This window comes from Artibeus jamaicensis, unplaced genomic scaffold (genome assembly GCF_021234435.1).
Source record: "Artibeus jamaicensis isolate MK-2021 breed Jamaican fruit bat unplaced genomic scaffold, CSHL_Jam_final contig_797, whole genome shotgun sequence".
NCBI classification, from domain to species: domain Eukaryota; kingdom Metazoa; phylum Chordata; class Mammalia; order Chiroptera; family Phyllostomidae; genus Artibeus; species Artibeus jamaicensis.
In genome coordinates, this window is record NW_026521977.1 from 8,610,853 (window position 1) to 8,630,822 (window position 19,970).

The window sequence follows — 19,970 nt, forward strand, 5'->3', positions numbered from 1 at the left end:
TACGTGCAAGAAAGCTATTAACTTCAGTTTTTGTCTTCCCACTTTCTCTGAATCATATAAAACAGTTTACATGGGTCTGATCACTACTGGGTAAAAACCAAGTTATTCTAATCTTTCCAACGGCCAACCTTTATCACCCATCCTGCACGACACGGGTATGATGCCCTAGAGCTTAGTCTCATTTAATGGTCACTTCGAGGTAGCTCTGAGCTCAGTCTGTGCCAATCACTGAGCTACATGCTTCACATTCATTATCTCATTTATTCCTCACACCTTCAGTGGATGCTTATATTACCCCCATTTTACATATGAAGAAGCAAACTAGAGAAACAAATAACTCCCCAAAGTCTGGTTAAGGAACAGAGCAGACATTCGAAGCCAGTCAGCCGCAGAACCCAAGTTCTCCCCGACTGTGCTGCCCTGCGGCCCTGTTAAACAACAGGTGAAGTGTATAAATGAAAGTAAAAGCAGGGCAACCATGAATCATAGTCTGTCTTGCTTTTTTAGGGCAGTCACAGATATAAGCTGTATTTGAAACCACTTAGTACCCAAGTAGAAATCAAATTTAAATATTTAGCGGAAGGGGTTTTTGGGGGGTTATTTGCCTTGGAAAATGAATTCTGATGATGTATTTTTAAATGCTAGCAATTTCTCCCTGTACCCTTCTGGTAAGTGAGATTGCTGCAATACGCCCTAGAAACACCTGCTGGGCAATGACCGCCCAGCCGTGCCGGGTGGGCTGTCTCCTTCCGAGGTTTCCGCGGGGCGGTGTTTGGGTCACTGTGTAAGGACCAAAGCTGACAGTGCAGGGCAGGCTGTCACTCTTTACCTTAGTACAGACTCACATTCGACGCGCTCCGTAACCCAGCCGATGCTAGAGGGAAGGTGTGATGTTGGGATCTGTAAGGAGAAATGTGTATTTGGTCTTGGTTCCAGTATCTGAAACTGGGCTCCTGAAACCCTCGAAATTTCCTAGGCCACGAGTGAGGAAGAGGTTGCTTTCTCGTGTTAATGAGGTGACTTTGGACTGCACCTAGACTGGGGGCTGGTTGCCAACCACCTGCTTAGAGGGGCTGCAGCTCAGCCTCTCCCCACCCCACAGAGACAGGAGAGGGGCTGGAGACTGTTTAATCTCCAGTGGCCAAATGATTTTACCAATCATGCCTGTGTAATTAAGCCTTCATAAAAGCCTAAAAGGACGGGGTTCCAAAGCTTCCGGTTTGGTGAACGTGTGGAGATTCAGGGAGCGTGGAGCTCAGGGGGGGCATGGGAGCCCCTCGCACTTTCTTCACACCCTGTCCCATGCATCTCTTCCATCTGGTTGCTCCTCACTCTACCTTTTCATAATTAACTGCTAATCTAGTAAGTAAAATGTTTCTATGAGCTGTTTGAGCCACTCTAGCAAATGAATTAAACCAAGGAGGGAATCGTGAGAACAAACCGCTGTTTCATAGCCAGTCAGAAGCACGGTTAACCTGGACTTGCAACGGGTGTCTAAGTGGAAGGCAGACTTACAGAACTAAGCACTGACGAGAGAAATTCTGAGATATCTCAATTAAATTACAGTTGACCCGAAAGTGGGTGAAAAAGACAACTGGAGTTGCTCAGTTAAGAGCTGTAAGCAGAGACTAACCAAAGACTACTCACATTCCTGAATGTACACTGAAACTCTGAATCAGCTTCCTAGCGGACCACCAGACACACCACTGCTGTCTAGCCAATCCCGCACAAGTACACAATTCTCCCTGAAGGACTTCGCACCCATCCCAGAACCGGCCACACTTTACCTCTTCCTACCCCCGTTTTCTGTAGCCAATGCCGGTTCTTTCAAAACAACTTGTATCTTCCCTCCCCAAACCATTATATAAAAAGCCTACAGACAGCCCTGGCTGGTGTGGCTCAGGGGACTGAGTGGTGGCAGCCTGCAGACCAAAGGGTCACCAGTTTGATTCCCAGTCAGGGCACACGCCTGGTTTGCTGGTCAGGAGCCCTGTTGGGGGCATGTGAGAGGCAACCATGCATGGATGTCTCTTTCTATCTCTCTTAAATAAAATCTTAAAAAAAAAAGCCTACAAAGACAAATGTTCCTCTCCATCCCACCCTTGTGCTGGTGGCTTAGATTGTACGTCCCAGGAGCTGGTCCTTTTTCTGACTAGCATATGGCTCAATAAACGCTTTTTTTCCCCCAGAAAAGCTTTTAGCCGTGAAGGTTTTGGCTTAATATCCCTTAACCAAGTAGACAGTGTAAGAATTGATTTGAATCCTAGGACGTCCAAGTTGTTGGGTAATTGCTTAGGATGGAGAAACCACACACACACACACACACACACACACACACACCACACATTGTTGACCAGCCTCGTCAGGTTTCCCAAAATTCTAATGAGTGTTGTGAACCCTCCTTTCTCTGACAATCTTTTTAACCTATCAGATTATATAACATAACACGTATGTCATGTGAAAGTATGACAACAATTTCTGTCTACAGATCTCTGGCTGTGTTAGAAATAGAAAAAAATCATTCAGTGTAGCCAACACTTCGCTTACTCTGCACCAAGTCTACCACACACCTCCCTCAAGCTGCTCACAATAAACTCTGTGTCTATATGCTATTCAAATAAAAACTCTGATCATATTTTACATGCTATGTAAGTACACAGGAGCCTGAAAAACAGCAATCTAATACTTGGCTTAAATAATACAAGCCCTGACTGGTGCCCTGATCAGCTGGTTGGGCATGGTCCAACAAAGCGAAAGGTCGCCAGTTTGATTCCCCGCCGGGGCACATACCTGGGCTGCGGGTTCGGTGCCCAGTTGGGGGTGCATATGAGAGGCAACCAATCAATGTTGCTCTCCCACATCGATGTTTCTCTACCTCTCATTCTCCTTCCCTCCCCTCTCTCTAAAAATAATCTTTAAAAAATAATAATGCAAGCACTTGCTTCAATCTTTATCAGTACTTAGACTTCCTTTATTTTAACTTTTAAAAATAATTTCCAAAAGTGCATGATGTCTCTGAACTACTCTGTTTAGGAAAGATTAGAGATAAAACATTTCTGGTAATGAATTAGTCAGTTGGATACGGGTTCAGGTTAGAAAATGTCAAACACTGGAAAAAATATATATTTAAATCAGCTCAATTTAAACTTGGGGCTCTTCCATTTAAATATCTAATTTCAGTCTTCTGTGTTTTACTTATGTGCTAATTCCATTACACCTGGTCGTATTTCAGTAATTTCTTAATTGTCCCAGACAAGATATAAAAAGAATTCAACTCCTGATAGTGTAATGTCAGTTACATTATCTGTCTCCATGTGGCCACGATGAGAAGCTTCTGCTCCCCCAGCCCCCAGACAAGGAAGAAGTAACACCGCTGGTCAGAGTAAGGACTGCAGAGCTGTGAACACTCACATTCCGTGTCCAGAACACTTCATGGGAGTAAACAACAACCGATTCCTTTTGAAGGTCTACTTTGGTAGAGAAACACTGAGGCCACAGAGAAGCCATAAATGTGGAGGCTGCAGACACTGGGCAAAGTGTTCCCAATAAGGTGGCAGGGTTTTCAGGTAGTGCCTTTCCTCCAGTGACACACACATTCAGAAGATTCAGCAGCATGATTCTGTTTTCCTCAAAATGTCACAACATCCTGTTCAGTCTTCTTCCACTAGGCCTGCTGAGACCAGAGAAATCGATCGCACTTTTCAAGCATGCTTTGTATCAAGGCTCTGAAAAAAAACAAAAAAACAAGTAAATTTACTTCTCATTGTTCATTTTTTACCAAAAAAACCCTTCTAAAACCACAAATTAGAGGATTCAAAAAGCTGATTGACTCTGTAATAGGGAATAAAAACTTTATACTACTCTGACTTACCATGAAATGGAATTAGAACAAATAAGACGTACTAACACACTGATAAAAAGAACTCACATACTGACAGTTTCTTTGTAAGCATATTGCAAGTGCCAGTCATTCCGGTCCCTGTTTGTACCAAGAAAGGGCCATGACCATGACTTTGGGTGACGCAGATAGCCCAACTGCAGGAATCTGGGGGGGGCACTGACCAGCTCCAGGATGCTGATGTTAAAGATCAGTATCGGGACCAGCGAGGACACTGTCTGTACTTCCACAGCCTCTTCCCTTATCTCTCTGTTCCCCTTGTCTCTCTCCTTCCCTATAAAAACCTCAGCCTGTACTGAGATGTTAAGATGGATTTTGAGATCAGAGGCCCTCATATTCCAGGTTGCTCATCCTTGAATATAACCACTTTTACATCAGCACCTGCCTCTCAAGTATTGGCTTTGAAAGCAGCAGGCAGCCAGACCTGTGTTTGTTGGATTACAACTCTATTCAAAAGACACAATCGACCCTGGCTGGGTGGCTCAGTTGGTTGGAGCATCATCCTGTACACCAAAAGGTTGTGGGTTCAACCCCCAGTCGGGGCACATATGGGAGGCAGCCGAATAATGTTTCTCTATCTCTCAAATCCCCTCTATAAAAATCAATTAAAAAAATATCCTTGGGTAAGAATTAAAAAATAATAATTAAAAAATTTAAAAGTAAAATTATATGTATTTAAAAAACACAGCCTGGCTGGTGTGGCTCCATAGATTGAGTGGCTAGCCTGCGAACCAAAAGGTCACAGGTTCAATTCCCAGTCAGAGCACATGCCTGGGTTATGGGCCAGGTCCCCAGTTAAAGGTGTGCAAGAGGCAACTGATCAGTATTTCTCTCTCACATCAATGTTTCTCTCCCTCTCTCCCTCCATTCTTCTCTCTAAAAATAAATAATAAAATCTTTTTAAATATGCAACAAAAAATAAAACAACAAAGTGAACATGCATACTGTCCCTACAGAGTAAGAGAAAATATTTACAAATCATTTATCTGATAACAGGTGAATATACAAGTATATAAAGAACTCAGGACTTCCACCGAGACGGAGGCGTAGGTGGAAACACTTTGCTTCCTCGCACAACCAAATCTAAAAACAACAAAGTTTTAACAACAATAAACGCAACCAAACCACAGAAAATCAAACAATACGGAGTCCGAAAACAACAAACCACTCAGCTAAACCAGTGAGGCCAGCAGTGGAGCAGGTTGGGCAAAAAAGATCCCCGGACCCGGGCAGTACATAGGCAGCCGAGGGCGCGGATCCCAGGTGCGGGGTAGCTACAGGAGGACCCAGGAAAGGCACGGTGAGGCTGGCTGTCTGTGGTTGCGCACTGGCCCGCATATAAACCAGTGAAGAGGCGAGCATTGAGACAAACCGTGCAGGCTCCTGCACAGGGCAGCGGGCTCGCACATTTGCGCTCAGATAAACAGGCGGGGGCCATCGGTGAGGCGGACCTGGAGAGCGGAGAGGACCACCATTGCTCCCTGTCTGACCCGGCCCCCACATACAGCATCACAAACCACCAACCTGGGTGGCCCACCCTGGTGAACACTTAAGGTGCCTCTCCTCAAATGTAACAGGTGCAAACAGATCAAAACATGGCTCAAGAACTCAGAGCCCCAGAGCCTATAAATCTAAGCGATCAAGAAATTGCTAACCTATCAGAGGTACAATTCAAAACACTGGTGATCAGAATGCTCACAGAACTGGTTGACTTTAGTCACAAGTTAGAGGAACATATGGAGGCTAAAGTAATTGAAATGAAGGGAATTGCACAGGAAACTAATAGTGATGGAAAGGAAACTGGGACTCAGATCAAGGGAGCAGACCAGAAGGAAGGAAAAAATGACCAAACAGAAAAATATGAAGAAACAAGAATTCAAAAAAAATGAGGAGAGGCTTAGGAACCTCCAGGACATCTTTAAACACTCCAACATCCGAATTATAGGAGTACCAGAAGGGGAAGAAGAACAGTCACCAGTGGAAAACTTATTTGAACAAATAATAAAGGAGAACTTCCCCAATCTGGGAAAGGAAATAGACTTCCAGGAAACCCAGGAAGCTCAGAGAGTCCCAAAGAAGGTGGACCCAAGAAGGAACACACCAAGGCACATCGTCATTACATTAGCCAAGATTAAAATGAAGGAGAGAATCCTAGAAGCAGCAAGAGATAAGGGGACAGTCACCTACAAAGGAGTTCCCATCAGACTGTCAGCGGATTTCTCAAGAGACCTTACAGGCAAGAAGGGGCTGGAAAGAGGTATTCCAAGTCATGAAATCCAAAGACCTACAACCAAGATTGTTCTATCCAGCAAAACTTTCATTCAGAATGGAAGGACAGATAAAGTGCTTCTCAGATAAGATCAAATTCAAGGAGTTCATCATCACCAAGCCCTTATTATATGAAATGTTAAAGGGACTTACCTAAGAAAAAGAAGATAAAAAAGATGAACAGTGAAAGAACAGCAAACTCACAGTTATTAACAACCACACCTAAAACAAAACCAAATTAAGAGGACAGCTAGATCAGGAGCAGAACCATAGAAATGAAGATCACATGGAGGGTTAGCAACAGGGGAGTGGGAGAAGGAGAAGGGGGGAGAAGGTACAGAAAATAAGTAGCACAGACAGTAGATAGAAAATAGATAGGGGGAAGGGTAAGAATAGTAGGGGAAATATAGAATCTAAAGAATTTAAGACACATGTTCATGAACTAAAGGGGGGGATGGTGGGGGAAGGGTGTGCAGGGTGGAGGGGAATGAAGGGGGGAATAGAACAAATGTAATGTCATAATCAATAAAATAAAAAATATATTAAAAAAAGAACTCATACAACACCACCACCACCAACAAAAACAGCTTGATTGAAATTAGGCAAAAAGATGTGAATAGGAATTTCTCCAAGATGATACACGAATGGCCAACAAGCATATTAAAAAGATGCTCAACATCACTGATCATTGGAGAAATGCAAATAAGAACCACAATGAGATACCACCTAACACCTGTTAGGATAACTATCACAAAAAACGCCAAGCACACACCAAATAACTACTGATGTGGAGAAATTAGAATCCTCATGCACTGTTGGTACAGAAGGAAAATGGTGTAATCGCTATGGACACCAGTATAGTAGTTCCTCAAAAAATTAAAAATGAAATTACCATATGCTCCAGCAATCCCACTTTAGGGCACATATTCCCCAAAGAGCTGAGAGCAGGGTCTCAAAGAGACATCCGCACGGCCACGTGCACAGGAGCACTACTCACAACAGACAGGAGGTGGAAGCACCCCCAGGGCCCACTGACCAGGGGGACACCGTTCAGCTTACAAAGGAAGAACATTCTGACACGTGAGATAGTATGGATAAACCTTGAGGCCATTACGCTAAGTGAAATAAGCCAGTCGAGACAAGGCAAATACTTTATGATTCCACCTCAATGAGGTACGGAGAATACTCAAAATCACCAAGACGTAGTAGAATGCTGGTTGCCCAGGGCTGGGTGGAGGGGACAGGAGGAGCTGGTGTTTAATGGGCAGAGAGTCTGGCGAGATGAAAGAGCTCTGGCACTGGGCTGCACAATGACACGGTACACGTAGCACTTCCAAACTGAGCACCTAAAAATGGCTAAGATGGTTCATTTAGTGCTATCTGTACTTTACCAGAACATGACTGAGACAGTGAGGTACTTGGTATCAGTAATATTCTTAAAGAACTGAGTACACCTCAGGTTTGGGTATTCATTCACATTAATCCAAACAGTGTCATGGTCACAACTGTGAAAAAATATTTCTTTAGCCGCTTCCCTTAATCAACAGGTGAGTCTCAGTCCCCTCAACTGTGAGGGGCTGGGATGATCTCTCTAGTCCTGTCCATCTCTGAAAATCTTGGGGTTCTACATTTCCCAAGCACCTATGGAGAGGGCATGACAAACAGTTCCTACCTCTGCCTTTTCTCAGCAATCCTCAGGATGTCGCAGGTTCTAGTGAACCTCTCTGACAGCTCCAGGGTCAAACCACACTCCTGTAGCAGTGACCAGGCCCGATCTGGACCCATGGCCTTGGCTAAGAGCAGTGCCACATTCTCCACATTGACAGGGGAAGGCCCATCACCGAAGTTCCCATTTGCTGACTTCTGGGGCACTGGCTTTATGTTCTTGTTCTGTACAAGGTGAAGGAGAAGCTTCCATTCCTCCACGGTCTCTGGAACCCAACCTGCACAGAGAAACACAGAAATGCTGGCTCTGACTACTCTTGGCACTCTGCCTGCATACAGGAGACAGTCTAAACAGTTTGTGAAAACATTCCCCAGCAAAACATACACATATTAGAGAATATAATCTAACCACCAAATACAAAGTTGGTTTTCTGTACATCCGCTGCATAAATAGTTCATGATAAGCAAACACCATAAAATTAACTTCCATATTTCACTGACTCCGTAATATTTACCCAGGGCATACTGGTTCTAGGCTGGGCAGTGGATATGCAATTAGGAACTCTTACGAAACTTACAGTAAAGGAGACAGAACTTAGATGAATGCATAAACGTGCTGTACTTACATAGTTACAAGTGCTGTGAAAGATGAAAGAATCGTTAGAGAGAACGGTAGGTGTTTCTGGAAAATCTGAGGTTCTGTGAGGAAGCAACACTGAAGCAGAGCTGAAAGTGGACAGCAGAGCTCAGACAGAGGGCGTGGGCACGTGGCAGATGCACAGACTGGGGCGGGGAGGGTCAGGAATGGAGGGTGAAGGAGCCTGCATTTCTGACAAAGGAAACGTGGAGGATGTACTGACATAGGAATAAACTTGAATTCCAGGAACAGCAAAAAAAGGCCTAAAGGACACAAAAGCCACAATGAGTAGTGAGAGCGAGATGACAAGGCCAGGCCTCAAGAGTCTATCTTAAGAATGTGGATTTGATTCTGAGTTCAATGTAAGGGCGCCGCATGACCTAATTCTTGTTTAAAAGAACCGCTTTGGCTGCCGTAAGTAAAATGCATTCAAGAATGGGCAAGAATGAAAGCCAGCTGACCAATTATGAGGTTAAGGCAGTCGTCTAAAAATGCAGCTAGGACCCGAGTGATGGTGGAGTGAAAGAAAGCAGAGAGGCAGAAGACATGTGTTTGGCAGGAAAATCAACAGAACTCACAGTGACTCGTATGACTTAGGAGAGAGGAATATCAAGAAAAGACTCCATTTAATACACTGAGGGCAAAAACAGCTATTATTTTACATTAACAAAATATCAAGAATACTTTTATCTGGGCAGGGAGGATATTTTCTTTATACTTCCTGAATTTTGTATTTTTTCTGTAATAAACATCATGTCACTTAAAAAATAGAAATCATTTATATTTTAGTCCTTCTCTGGTTATTGTTCAGAAGTGCATGCACGTCTCTAGCTCTATTCCCACAGAACCACCTGGCCCTCCCGCTCACTGCTGAAGCAAAGACGATCTCAGTATTTTTTGCTATAGCTGTGACATCTGAAGCAAACCCTTGCCAGTCAGCCAGCTTCTTTGTTCTGCTCTTACGTTCCCGTTCCCGTCCCACACCAGCAGGGCTGGAAAAGACCTCACGCTGGTCACGCTGCTGGACGCAGGGGCCTAAGGTCCTGCCGTTGACGTCTCTCTCTGCCCTGAGACAAAGCAAAGCCATCTCTCTAAGTGCAGGACAGACCCTCAGACTTCCGGTACCAGTGCGTCCAAGTCTCCTGATGGACATTTTATCTCCGTTGGATTCATAAAAACTACATGTTTTTAAAAAATATCTAAACAGTGGTAAAAGCTCAGGGGAATCAGACTGCTACTCCACTTTAAGTTCATCTGAATGATCTCTAACTTCTGGCCCTGTGAAAAATCAACCCGATACAGAGAAAAGAAGTGGAGCACAGACTTCAGAGACAGTCAGTCAGGGGTCTCAGCACTGGCTCCACCAGGTGTACGATTTCGGGGAACTTACAGAATTGTCCCTTCTCTGGGCCTTAGTTATAACTTCTGTAGCATAAAAATAATAGTGACCACCAAGGGTTTGTTATCTCATTTAATCAGCAATAGGAAAAGCACCTGGCACAGTGCCTAACACATAACAGGCACTCATTAAATAGAAAACTTGCCTGTAGTTTATGCCCGATTATGATTTTATAATTACCAAATGGTATAGATAATAAAAAAGAAGACTCTACAAATGGACAGTTATCTAGAATTATATACACGGCCATTGACACGGTCACCAAATTTCTTTACTGAAAGGTCTGAAGTGCGTTCTAAAATACCACAACCAAGAGTAACCACTGGTATTTACATACCACTGTCCCCTTCCATCAGGCTCATGTCATTCAGACACACAATGTTGGCAAAGGCTTCCCTTCTTCTCTCCAGCTCCAAACAGAGAGTAAGGTATCCAGGCCAGAAACTTTAAAGACACCAAAGTTGAAGAAAGAAATAAAAGGCAGTGAATTTATCTGAAGCTGTGCTATCCAGTACAGTAGACATTGGATACATGTGGCTATTTAAATTAAAGTAAATAAAATTTAAAAGTCAGTTCTTCAGCTGACCAATCCATATTTCAGGTATTCGGTGGCCACATGGGGCTAATGGCTACCATCAGACAGTGCAGTAGAATATTCCCATTACCACAGAAAGTTGTTAGACAGCCCTAACCCAGAGTGTGACAGAAAAAAGAATAAAGGCTAGTGATGAACACTGACATTCAAGGCCAAGCACCAAGTATGATATATATAAACTTACATACTTTGTAAATGTTAAGATTCAATACCTATTTCTTTTTCAAATATGAAAGTTCTCCTTGACTCTTCTTCCTCCTTCATTTGCTACATCTAGTTTTATAAGTCCCACTGCCCTTTCCCTCAAAATGTCCCTTGGATGAGGTCCTTTTGCTGCCCTACTAATCACGAATTCAGTCAAGAATGAATTACCACAACAGCTTCCTACCTTCCCATCTCCAACCTTGCTGCTGTATGACACCAAAAATGATTTCCAGAAAGCTCCATTATTCTCGTGTCATTTTCATACCAAAAAATCTAAAGGGTCTCTACTGATGACTAAATTCTTCTGACCAGCTTCCAAGGTCCTCCAAAGCTCATTACCCCACCACCTGGCTAGTCTCATCCCTCATTATCAATGAATAAACAAACACATACCAAGTCCCTGCCATTATGAGAGCAAAGAAAGAAACAGGTCCCTATCTCCAAAAGATTATAATCCAGGTGGAGTCACGAAACAGCGGTGCCAGGCAACACGTAACTGACTACTATGTAGTACAGGTAAAAAGCAATGTCAGCCTTGGCTGGTGTGGCTCAGTGGATTGAGCACCAGCCTGTGAACTAAAGGGTTGCTGCTTTGATTCTGAGTCTGGGCACATGTCTGGCTTGCAGGCCAGGTACCCAGTAGGATGCACGTGAGAGGCACCTACACAGTGATGTTTCTCTCCCTCTCTTTCTCCCTCCCTCCCTTCCCCTCTCTAAAAATAAACAAATAAAATCTTTTAAAAAAATTTTAAGACAATTAAAAAGAAAAGCAATGTCAATTTTCATGCTCTTATTCTTATTTCTTTCACCTTATCTACCCTCCTCCCGACTCATTTTAAATACAAATCCCATCCAGCCTTCAGGGTTTATTTCAAAAAAGCCTTACCTCCTCCCTGAGTCCTTCACCAGCAATTCTACTGAGCAACTCCCTATTCGGACAACCCTACAGCTATTCTGACTCGAATAAGAGTCTAGTGCTTAATTAAATACCACCTGCATTCCCGGGTTTAGCAACTAAGCAGAAGGGGAGAGAGAGAAATTAGCAAGGGCCACTCTCTTTCACACGAAGAAAAAATACGCACAAATTTAAATGGGAAAATTTGTTTACTATCACTTAACACAAAAAGATACTTTCCCATAACAAAGGGAATTAAAAAATGATAAAGTATAGTAACTGAAATGATTCTAATCTTAACTGCAGCTTCTCAGAAAATTCTCTTACCCATGAGACCTGCAGATGTCCGTCATTTTCTCTTTGGTTGTAAAATCTGCAGGCAGTTTGATTAGATGAAGGATCAGCTGACTATAACCCCAGGAAAACAGGTGTGAATGAGGCCTGTAAAATTAAAAACTCTATAAATTAGACAGCAAATAAATTCTACAAAATGCTTATCAGTCATCTACTAGCTAAGAACAAAGTTTAATTATGTTTGTTCCATTATTACATTTTTCGAACATTTCCACTTGGCTTTTGAAATACTAAAAACAATTGTTTTTCCTATAACAAATACCTATTTATTTTTATTATTATTTCTTTAATCCTCACCCAAAAATATACTTACTGATTTTATTATTAAACCAAGGACAAGTTTCTCGAGTTTAGAGAGAGGAGAGGGCAAAAGAGAAGAGAAGCATCGACATGAAAGAGAAACATAAATTGGTTGCCTCTCACACATGCCCAGACTGGGGACTGAACCTGAAACCTAGGCATGTGCTCTGACCAGGAATTAAACCTGGTTTGTGGGACAACCATCCTTCAAATTGAGCCACACTGGCCAGGACTACTTACTGATTTGAGAGAGACAGGAAGTGGGGGAAGAGAGGGAGAAACATCAAAACACTGGTCAGTTGCCTCCTGCGTGCGCCTGACTGGGGCCTGAACCCGCAACCTGGGTGTGTACCCTGAGAGGGAATCCAACCCACAAACCTCTCGGTGTATGGGATGCTGCTCTAACTAACTGAGCCACCCGGCCAGGGCAATATCTGTTTTATTTCTTTAAATGAGACATTTTAGGTAATCACAAACAAAAGAAAGTGGCCTCTACTTCCATCATTCACAGAGAGCCACGGTACGCCCTTCCAGACCACTGTCTGAGCATGCAGGACAGGCACCTGGGCGTTTTACAGCTTCTCCTGGAGGAAAACACAAGAACCATTCCTGACACATTTTAGGTATCAGTGTGTATTTTTTGTGATTTCTATTTTTTTTTAAATCCTAAATCAGGTTATTTGTAGGTAGAAAATGCACACACATATGTACAATTTTTTCCCTTCTAACCCTCAATTATCATGGGCTCTTAAAAGTGGGTCCATGCAGGAGCTTCAAAGGGGGTCAGTTTAATATTCTGAAACCACGTGCAAAATGTTGCGTGGGTGCGCATTTTTCTGAGAGAAATCATCAGGTTTCAAGCTATAGGATCTGCAACTCAAAAACTGTTCAGAACCACCAAGAAGCACACTTAAGCTCATTACTACCGTGACGTGGCTCGGTCGCTTCCCGACCTGTTCTGGAAACAAGCCCCGAGTGCTGTGTGTGAGCAACCCAGCCCCACTCACAGGAACAGCACGACTTGAAAGAGGGCTTCTGTACCTGGGGTGTCCTTCATCATCTACAGTGCTTGTGCTTGGGGGAGCATCATGGGACACTGCCGAAAGTAGCCAATCCAATTTTACAGACTCTCGTTGTACAAGGGACTCCAGGAAGGAGGGCCTAAGAGAAAGCAGAAAGAAAAATCATCAGTCCTCATGCTAAGAAAGGAAACATAAAATGTGGGGATGTGAAAATGTGACTGAGAGATCAATATGGTGAATGAAATAACTTGAAAATCTTTCTGCTACAAAATGTCTAGAAAAGCTGGTAAAAATCTAACAGTCTTTTCAATGAACAGTTGTATCCTCATGATAATGAGGAAAATACTGAAGCGTCAAAAATAAAAAGAGAAATAAAAGCCAGTATGGCAAATGTGAATCAATCAGAGGTGGGGAGAATAGCCAGTCTCAATAACCAGATGCCATGTGGAGACAGGAAATGAAGCCTCAGTCTAAAAATAGGCAAAGGGCTAGAACTGAGATCCACCTGTACAAGGCTAGGCTATCATCAATAAAAACGGTGGCGATAAACTCACTGGCAGAGACAACAAGGAGGCTTATCTGCCTTAGCCTGGACCCTGAAGCAGGGGTTTAATTTTATACTGATGATCCAAAAATCCTTGAGAGGAAGAAAGGGCAGAAGGGAAGTGTACTATGTGCACACTGATGGTGTGTATTTGAACCCTCAAAGAATGCACACAGCTGCCCAAATCCTCCTCTTCCCTAGGAGATTAGATACCTCAATTCGGTGGCAGTTGATAGTAAAAATGGTACAACTGCTTATACAAGAAAAATAGTGCTCTGTGAGGGGAAAGGGGAATCTGCAAATCTTCTTCGCCTTCTCACCGTTGATCTTCAGGTCTTGACTTCACCAGACTGTCTAAGTAGGCCAAAAACCGCTCGGGGTGCTGATGACAAAGTTGCATCACGTCCGAAGGTGAAATAGAGGGGTAAAACTTGATTAAGGATCGGAGGGCAGATTCCCCGAACTTCTCATACAATCTGCATTTAAAAACAAAATATATTAGCCTCCAACTTCAATGAGATGGTATCAGTTGGTTACATTATCTAAGTACTTATTAGAAATAAAAATAAATATACTAACAGGCACCTGACCAACATGCAACTGAGTAAAACTTTAGAAACTAAGATCAAAAAAACCCTCACCTTGCATATGCTTTATTTAGTTCATATAAACAACATATACGACAACTTACCGGGTAGCATAAGCAATCAACAAAGGACTGTCAAAAGGGACTGAGTCATCCACGAACTTTAATCTGGTTGGTAGGTCTCCTTCTTCCATCTCCAAGTATGTAGGACTGGAACTTGCCATTTCTGAAAGATAAAACATACACTTTCCCCTTCATCTCAGAGCTGTAAAGAATACTCAATTCATGAACACATTCGTTCAACCACCATACTCACGTACTGCGTGTGAAAGGCCCAATGCTTGTTAAGTATTCTAGCAGAACCAAAGAAGAACAAGATACAACCTCTACTTTTACAAAACCTTAAAATCAAACTGAAAGGCAGAGTATACTCAAAGTTTTAAACATGGCAAAGTAACAACAAATTTATAAGTGTCTATTAGCCTTGAAAAAAGAATGGGTATATATATATATTTTGTTCCAAAAGACAGAGTAGGAACACTTTTTCTAGAACCAATAATATAAAATGTATCCCAACTTATAATTATTCTCTTTTGGTAATGAATGAAAAGTGTGCTTAAAGTCTAAATCAATTATTAGATGCACAGCATCTTTTACTCAAGCAGAATGTTGAATTAGGGAAATCTGCCTCCTTACAAACCTGGGCCTATGCAGTGCAAAGGGCACGAGTGGTCTCTGGGGTATGAGAGCTGGTTTTTGTATGAGGATGACAAATAGTGTGAACTTCAATCAAGTGTGAAGGAAAAACCGTGCAGGCAAGAAGGGGCTGGAAAGAAGTATTTGAAGTCATGAAAGGCAAGGACCTACATCCAAGATTGCTCTATCCAGCAAAGCTTTCATTTAGAATGGAAGGGCAGGTAAAGTGTTTCCCAGATGAGGTCATCACCAAGCCCTTATTATATGAAAAGTTAAAGGGACTTATCTAAGAAAGAGATGATGATCAAAAATATGAATAAAAGGACAACAAACTTACAACTATCAACAAATAAACCAAAAAAGAACAAAGCGAAAATGAACTAAACAAACTAGAACAGGAACAGATATATATATATATAAATATAAAATTTATTCATTTATCTATCTATCTACTTATTTATAGACACAGGAGAAGGAAAGGAGAAAGAGGGAGAGACAGACATGTGCCCTGACTGGGAATTGAACCAGTTTTGGTTTGCAGGTCCATGCTCAATCCACTGAGCTACAACAGCCAGGGCCAAAATATATGTTTTTTAAAAAAGAATTCTTACCAATGGAATAGGAACAGAAGAGATATGAGCCACTACTAGGGCAGGGCTATACGAGACATATATACCCCCTTCCATATGCTTTCCCCAGGACTAACAACCCAATCTCAGTCACAAACCCAAAGGAGGATGGAACTCAAAACAATGGAGGGAACTCGAAACTCTGGATTCCCACATGGAAGAGAGCTGCCCATTGACCTGAAACATCTGTCTTAGACTAGTGTATGAGCAAAAAGTAAACTTCTATAATATCTGACTTAACATTTCATGAGATATTGCAGCAGTTTAGCTTGCTTAACTGTTATAATTTCTCTGTGCCTGTTTCGTCACTTGTTAAATGGAATAACACCATCTATTCTCAAAACTATTGTATAAAATGAAACAATGCCTGTAAAGTATTTGGCATAATATGTGGCAGACAATAAGTACTCAGTAAGTGGTAAATATTATTTCAATATTAGTAAGTTACAAGGATTTTTCTCATTTTTATATTATCTGCACTTATAAAAATCTTACTTTAACCGCAACTTCTCCAACACCACGTCATTTTCTGAATATGATTGAGAGAAAGAAAACTAATTTCTTATAATACAGCTGTAAATCACACCAATATTTGAAGAGCTATTAAAAAGTTGAGTGGAGGACTTCCGCCAAGATGGAGGCATAGGTGGAGATGCCGTGCTTTCTCCCACAACCAAGTTTAGAGACAACAAAATATTAGCAACAGAAAACACAGCCAGACCACAGAAAATTGAACTTTTCGGAAGTCCGATGACAACGAATTCTTCAGCCTGACCAGTAAGAGGGGTGAAGCTAGCAGTTGGTGGAGCGGGGTTGCACAGGAAAACTCAGTCAGACGGACTCAGGTGTGCGGATCCCAGGTGTGGGGTTGCAACAGGCAGACCCAGTGAGCGACCCAGTGAGCGACCGGCATACCCAGCAAGGGTGCGGGGCGGCGGGTGTACTGTGGTCCTGTGTTCGTGCGCAGATAGACCAGCGAGGGAGTAGGCGGTGAGATGGGACCGAGCAGGCCCCAGCTACGAGAGGCAGCAGAGGGGGCCGCCATTTCCCTGCTCTGACCCCGCCCCCACATACAGCATCACAAACCAGTGACCTGGGCGGCCCTGCCCTGGTGAACAATTTAGGCTCCACTCCTCATAATTAACGGGCGTGAATAGACGAAAAATGGCTCAAGAAGATCTCGAAGCCCCGGAACCCATAAATCTAAGTGACGAAGAAATAGTAAAACTTTCAGATGCACAGTTCAAAACACTGGTGATCAGGATGCTCACAAAACTGGTTGATTTTAGCCACAAATTAGAGGAAGATATGAAGGCTAAACTAATTGAAATGAAGGAAAACATACAGGAAACCAATAGTGATGAAGAGGAAACTGGGACTCAAATCAAGGGAGTGAACCAGAAGGAAGAAAACAATGGCCAAACAGGAAAATATGAAGAAACAAGAATTTAAAAAAATGAGGAGACTTAGGAACCTCCAGGACATCTTTAAACGCTCCAACATCTGAATTATAGAGGTACCAGAAGGGGGAAAGGAACAGCCACCAGTGGAAAACTTATTTGAACAAATAATAAAGGAGAACTTCCCCAATCTGGCAAAGGAAATAGACTTCCAGGAAACCCAGGAAGCTCAGAGAGTCCCAAAGAAGTTGGACCCAAGAAGAAACACACCAAGGCACATCATGATTACATTAGCCAAGATTAAAATAAAGGAGAGAATCCTAGAAACAGCAAGAGATAAGGGGATAGTCACCTACAAAGGACTGTTCCCATCAGACTGTCAGTGGATTTCTCAAAAGAGACCCTACAGGCAAGAAGGGGCTAGAAAGAGAATAAGTCATGAAATCCAAAGACCTACAACCAAGATTGCTCTATCCAGCAAAGCTTTCATTTAGAATGGAAGGACAGATAAAGTGCTTCTCAGATAAGATCAAATTCAAGAAGTTCATCATCACCAAGCCCTTATTATATGAAATGTTAAAGGGACTTATCTAAGAAAAAGAAGTTAAAAAAACACGAACAGTGAAAGGACAACAAACTCACAGTTATTAACAACCATACCTAAAACAAAAGCAAACTAAGAGGACAGCTAGATCAGGAGAGGAAACATAGAAATGAAGATCTCAAGGAGGGTTAGCAACAGGGGAGTGGGAGGAGGAGAAGGGGGGAGAAGGTACAGAAAATAAGTAGCATAGAGAGTAGATAGAAAATAAATGGGGGGGCAGGAATAGTATGGGAAATACAGAATCTAAAGAACTTGAGACACATGGTCATAAACTAAAGGGGGGGGGTAATGGGGACAGGGAGGTAGGGTGGAGGGGAATGAAGGGGGGGAATAGAATAACTGTAATGGCATAATCAATAAAATTAAAAAAAAAAAAAGTTGAGTGGAGCCCTGGCTGATGTGCCTCAGTGGATCAAGGGCCAGACTTCGAACCAAAGGGTCATCAGTTTGATTCCCAGTCAGGGCACACCCCTGGGTTGCAGGCCAGGTCCCCAGTAGGGGCACGCAAGAGGCAATCACACACTGATGTTTTTCTCCTCTTTCTCCCTCTTTTCCCCTCCAAAAAGAAATAAATAAAATATTTTTTAAAAAATGAATGGAAAAAGATACAAAAAGGACAGAATAGAGGCTGAAAAGAGGATGACCAGAACAGAGGTGATTTTCTACTTAATTCTCGTATTTTAAACTAAAAAATGCCAAGGTGCTCTATACCAACATCTATCTTTGTTAAGGCAATCCAATTATTACCTTTCAATCCTTCAATAAAAGTATCCCAAACACAAGGAGTGTTAGTGTAACTAAGCTTGATACTCTCCTTTGCCCTCTTCAAGTCCAGGAGAAAAAAGTACTTCTTCAGGAACTGACAAGGCAGAATTTCAGGAGAGCACTGTTGCAAAGCGTTGTCCACGTGTCCATTTGTGCTTTCAGTCTCAGAATTGAACACATTCAATTCCAAACACAATGTTGTCAATTCAGCCAGGTCCTTCTGGAGACCATCTGCTATACTGCATGGAGAACATACTCGAAAAAGGCCATCCAAGGGCTCCCTCAGACTGTTTACAGGTTCACATGCCATTTGAGCAATAGTTTCTTCATTGCCTAAAGAGTCCCCTTTTTCTTTTTCATTATCTTCATCTAATATTCCATTTTTTGACTCATCAAACAATTCCACATCCTCATTAGACGTCATGGATGAGTTGCCAGTGTCTTGCGTGGCAAATGTTTTTTCTAACTGTGGAAGCCACTCCTGTAAAACCATCCTCAGAGACTCGGGTTCAAATAAAACCAGTGGGTCCTGTAGCTTGGTCCTACACAAGACAGACAAGTATAAAATTTGTTTCATGTATCTTTTTTAAACTAATTATTTCATGCTAAATAGACCTAACAAACACAATATGCTTCCTTAGAATAAATGTTACCTTTCTACTCCTTAACAATTATTTTGGCAATAAGACAATACAAAAAACATTAACTGTGTACTAAATCTTGAACTTCAATTCCAGATGAGACTCCCTCTGCCCCACATTATCTCAGGACTGCTAGTGATGATCTCAAAAAGTCATTTCCAATCACTATAAAACTTCCTCGTTCATAAATACTCACATAGCTTCTGCTGTTGCTATTTTGAGCTCTTGGAATTTATCTTCTTCTGGAGGTTGACTAGTTACTTCTTTTTTTTCCCTAGAGAAATGTGAAAAAAGTTAGAGACGATTAGAGCTTTCTTAGACAAATATTTCCAAGTGCTTACTAACTGGCAGGTATTATACTTAATGTTACATGACATAAATAGATGAGTAAACAAAAATGGTCAATGGCCTCAAGATGACTATGCTCAACTCAGAAAGCATGGCATGCAAGCAACTAACTATAACATACAAGAAAATAAAGTGAATGCTAAAGAACAGCACCCACACTGTGCTATGAAAACACAGAAAAGGGGAGTAACTGTTCTGACGAGGCAGTCAATGGAGGCTTTCCCAAGGAGGTGGTATTTGTATTAGAAAAAATGGGTGAGAAATACGGCAAATACCAGAAACAACACATAAAAAGCTAGTGAGGTGTACACACCAGCTCCCTGACCAGACTGGAATTAAAAGTGGTTAGAAGGATGTAGTTAAAAATGAGGCTGGAACCCTGGCTGGTGTGGCTCAGTAGACTGAGTGCCCGCCTGCTAACTGAAAGGTCACCAGTTCAATTTCCAGTTGGGGCACATGTCTGGGTTGCAGGCTAAGTCCCTAGTTGGGTGCGAGCAAGAGGCAACCAACTGATGCATCT

General features: G+C 42.3%; 1 protein-coding gene across 6 annotated transcripts in view; it reads right to left on the minus strand.

Moving 5' to 3' along the window:
- HPS5 (HPS5 biogenesis of lysosomal organelles complex 2 subunit 2) overlaps window positions 1-19,970 on the minus strand; it is a 47,182-nt gene that overhangs the window by 2,875 nt on the left and 24,337 nt on the right. For 4 of the 6 annotated variants that reach the window (XM_037150503.2, XM_037150501.2, XM_037150502.2 and 1 more), the window contains exons 15-23: window positions 19,299-19,376; window positions 18,444-19,003; window positions 14,473-14,593; window positions 14,102-14,257; window positions 13,257-13,376; window positions 11,889-12,002; window positions 10,205-10,311; window positions 7,839-8,109; window positions 2,948-3,725 (exon numbers count right to left, since the gene is read on the minus strand). In XM_037150503.2, coding sequence (XP_037006398.2) covers window positions 3,665-3,725; window positions 7,839-8,109; window positions 10,205-10,311; window positions 11,889-12,002; window positions 13,257-13,376; window positions 14,102-14,257; window positions 14,473-14,593; window positions 18,444-19,003; window positions 19,299-19,376 — 1,588 coding nt within the window. In that variant the 3' untranslated portion in view covers window positions 2,948-3,664. Of the gene's footprint in view, window positions 1-829; window positions 901-2,947; window positions 3,726-7,838; window positions 8,110-10,204; window positions 10,312-11,888; window positions 12,003-13,256; window positions 13,377-14,101; window positions 14,258-14,472; window positions 14,594-18,443; window positions 19,004-19,298; window positions 19,377-19,970 lie in introns of those variants that run through there. The other 2 variants (XR_008392938.1, XR_008392937.1) reach the window with 2 other exon arrangements.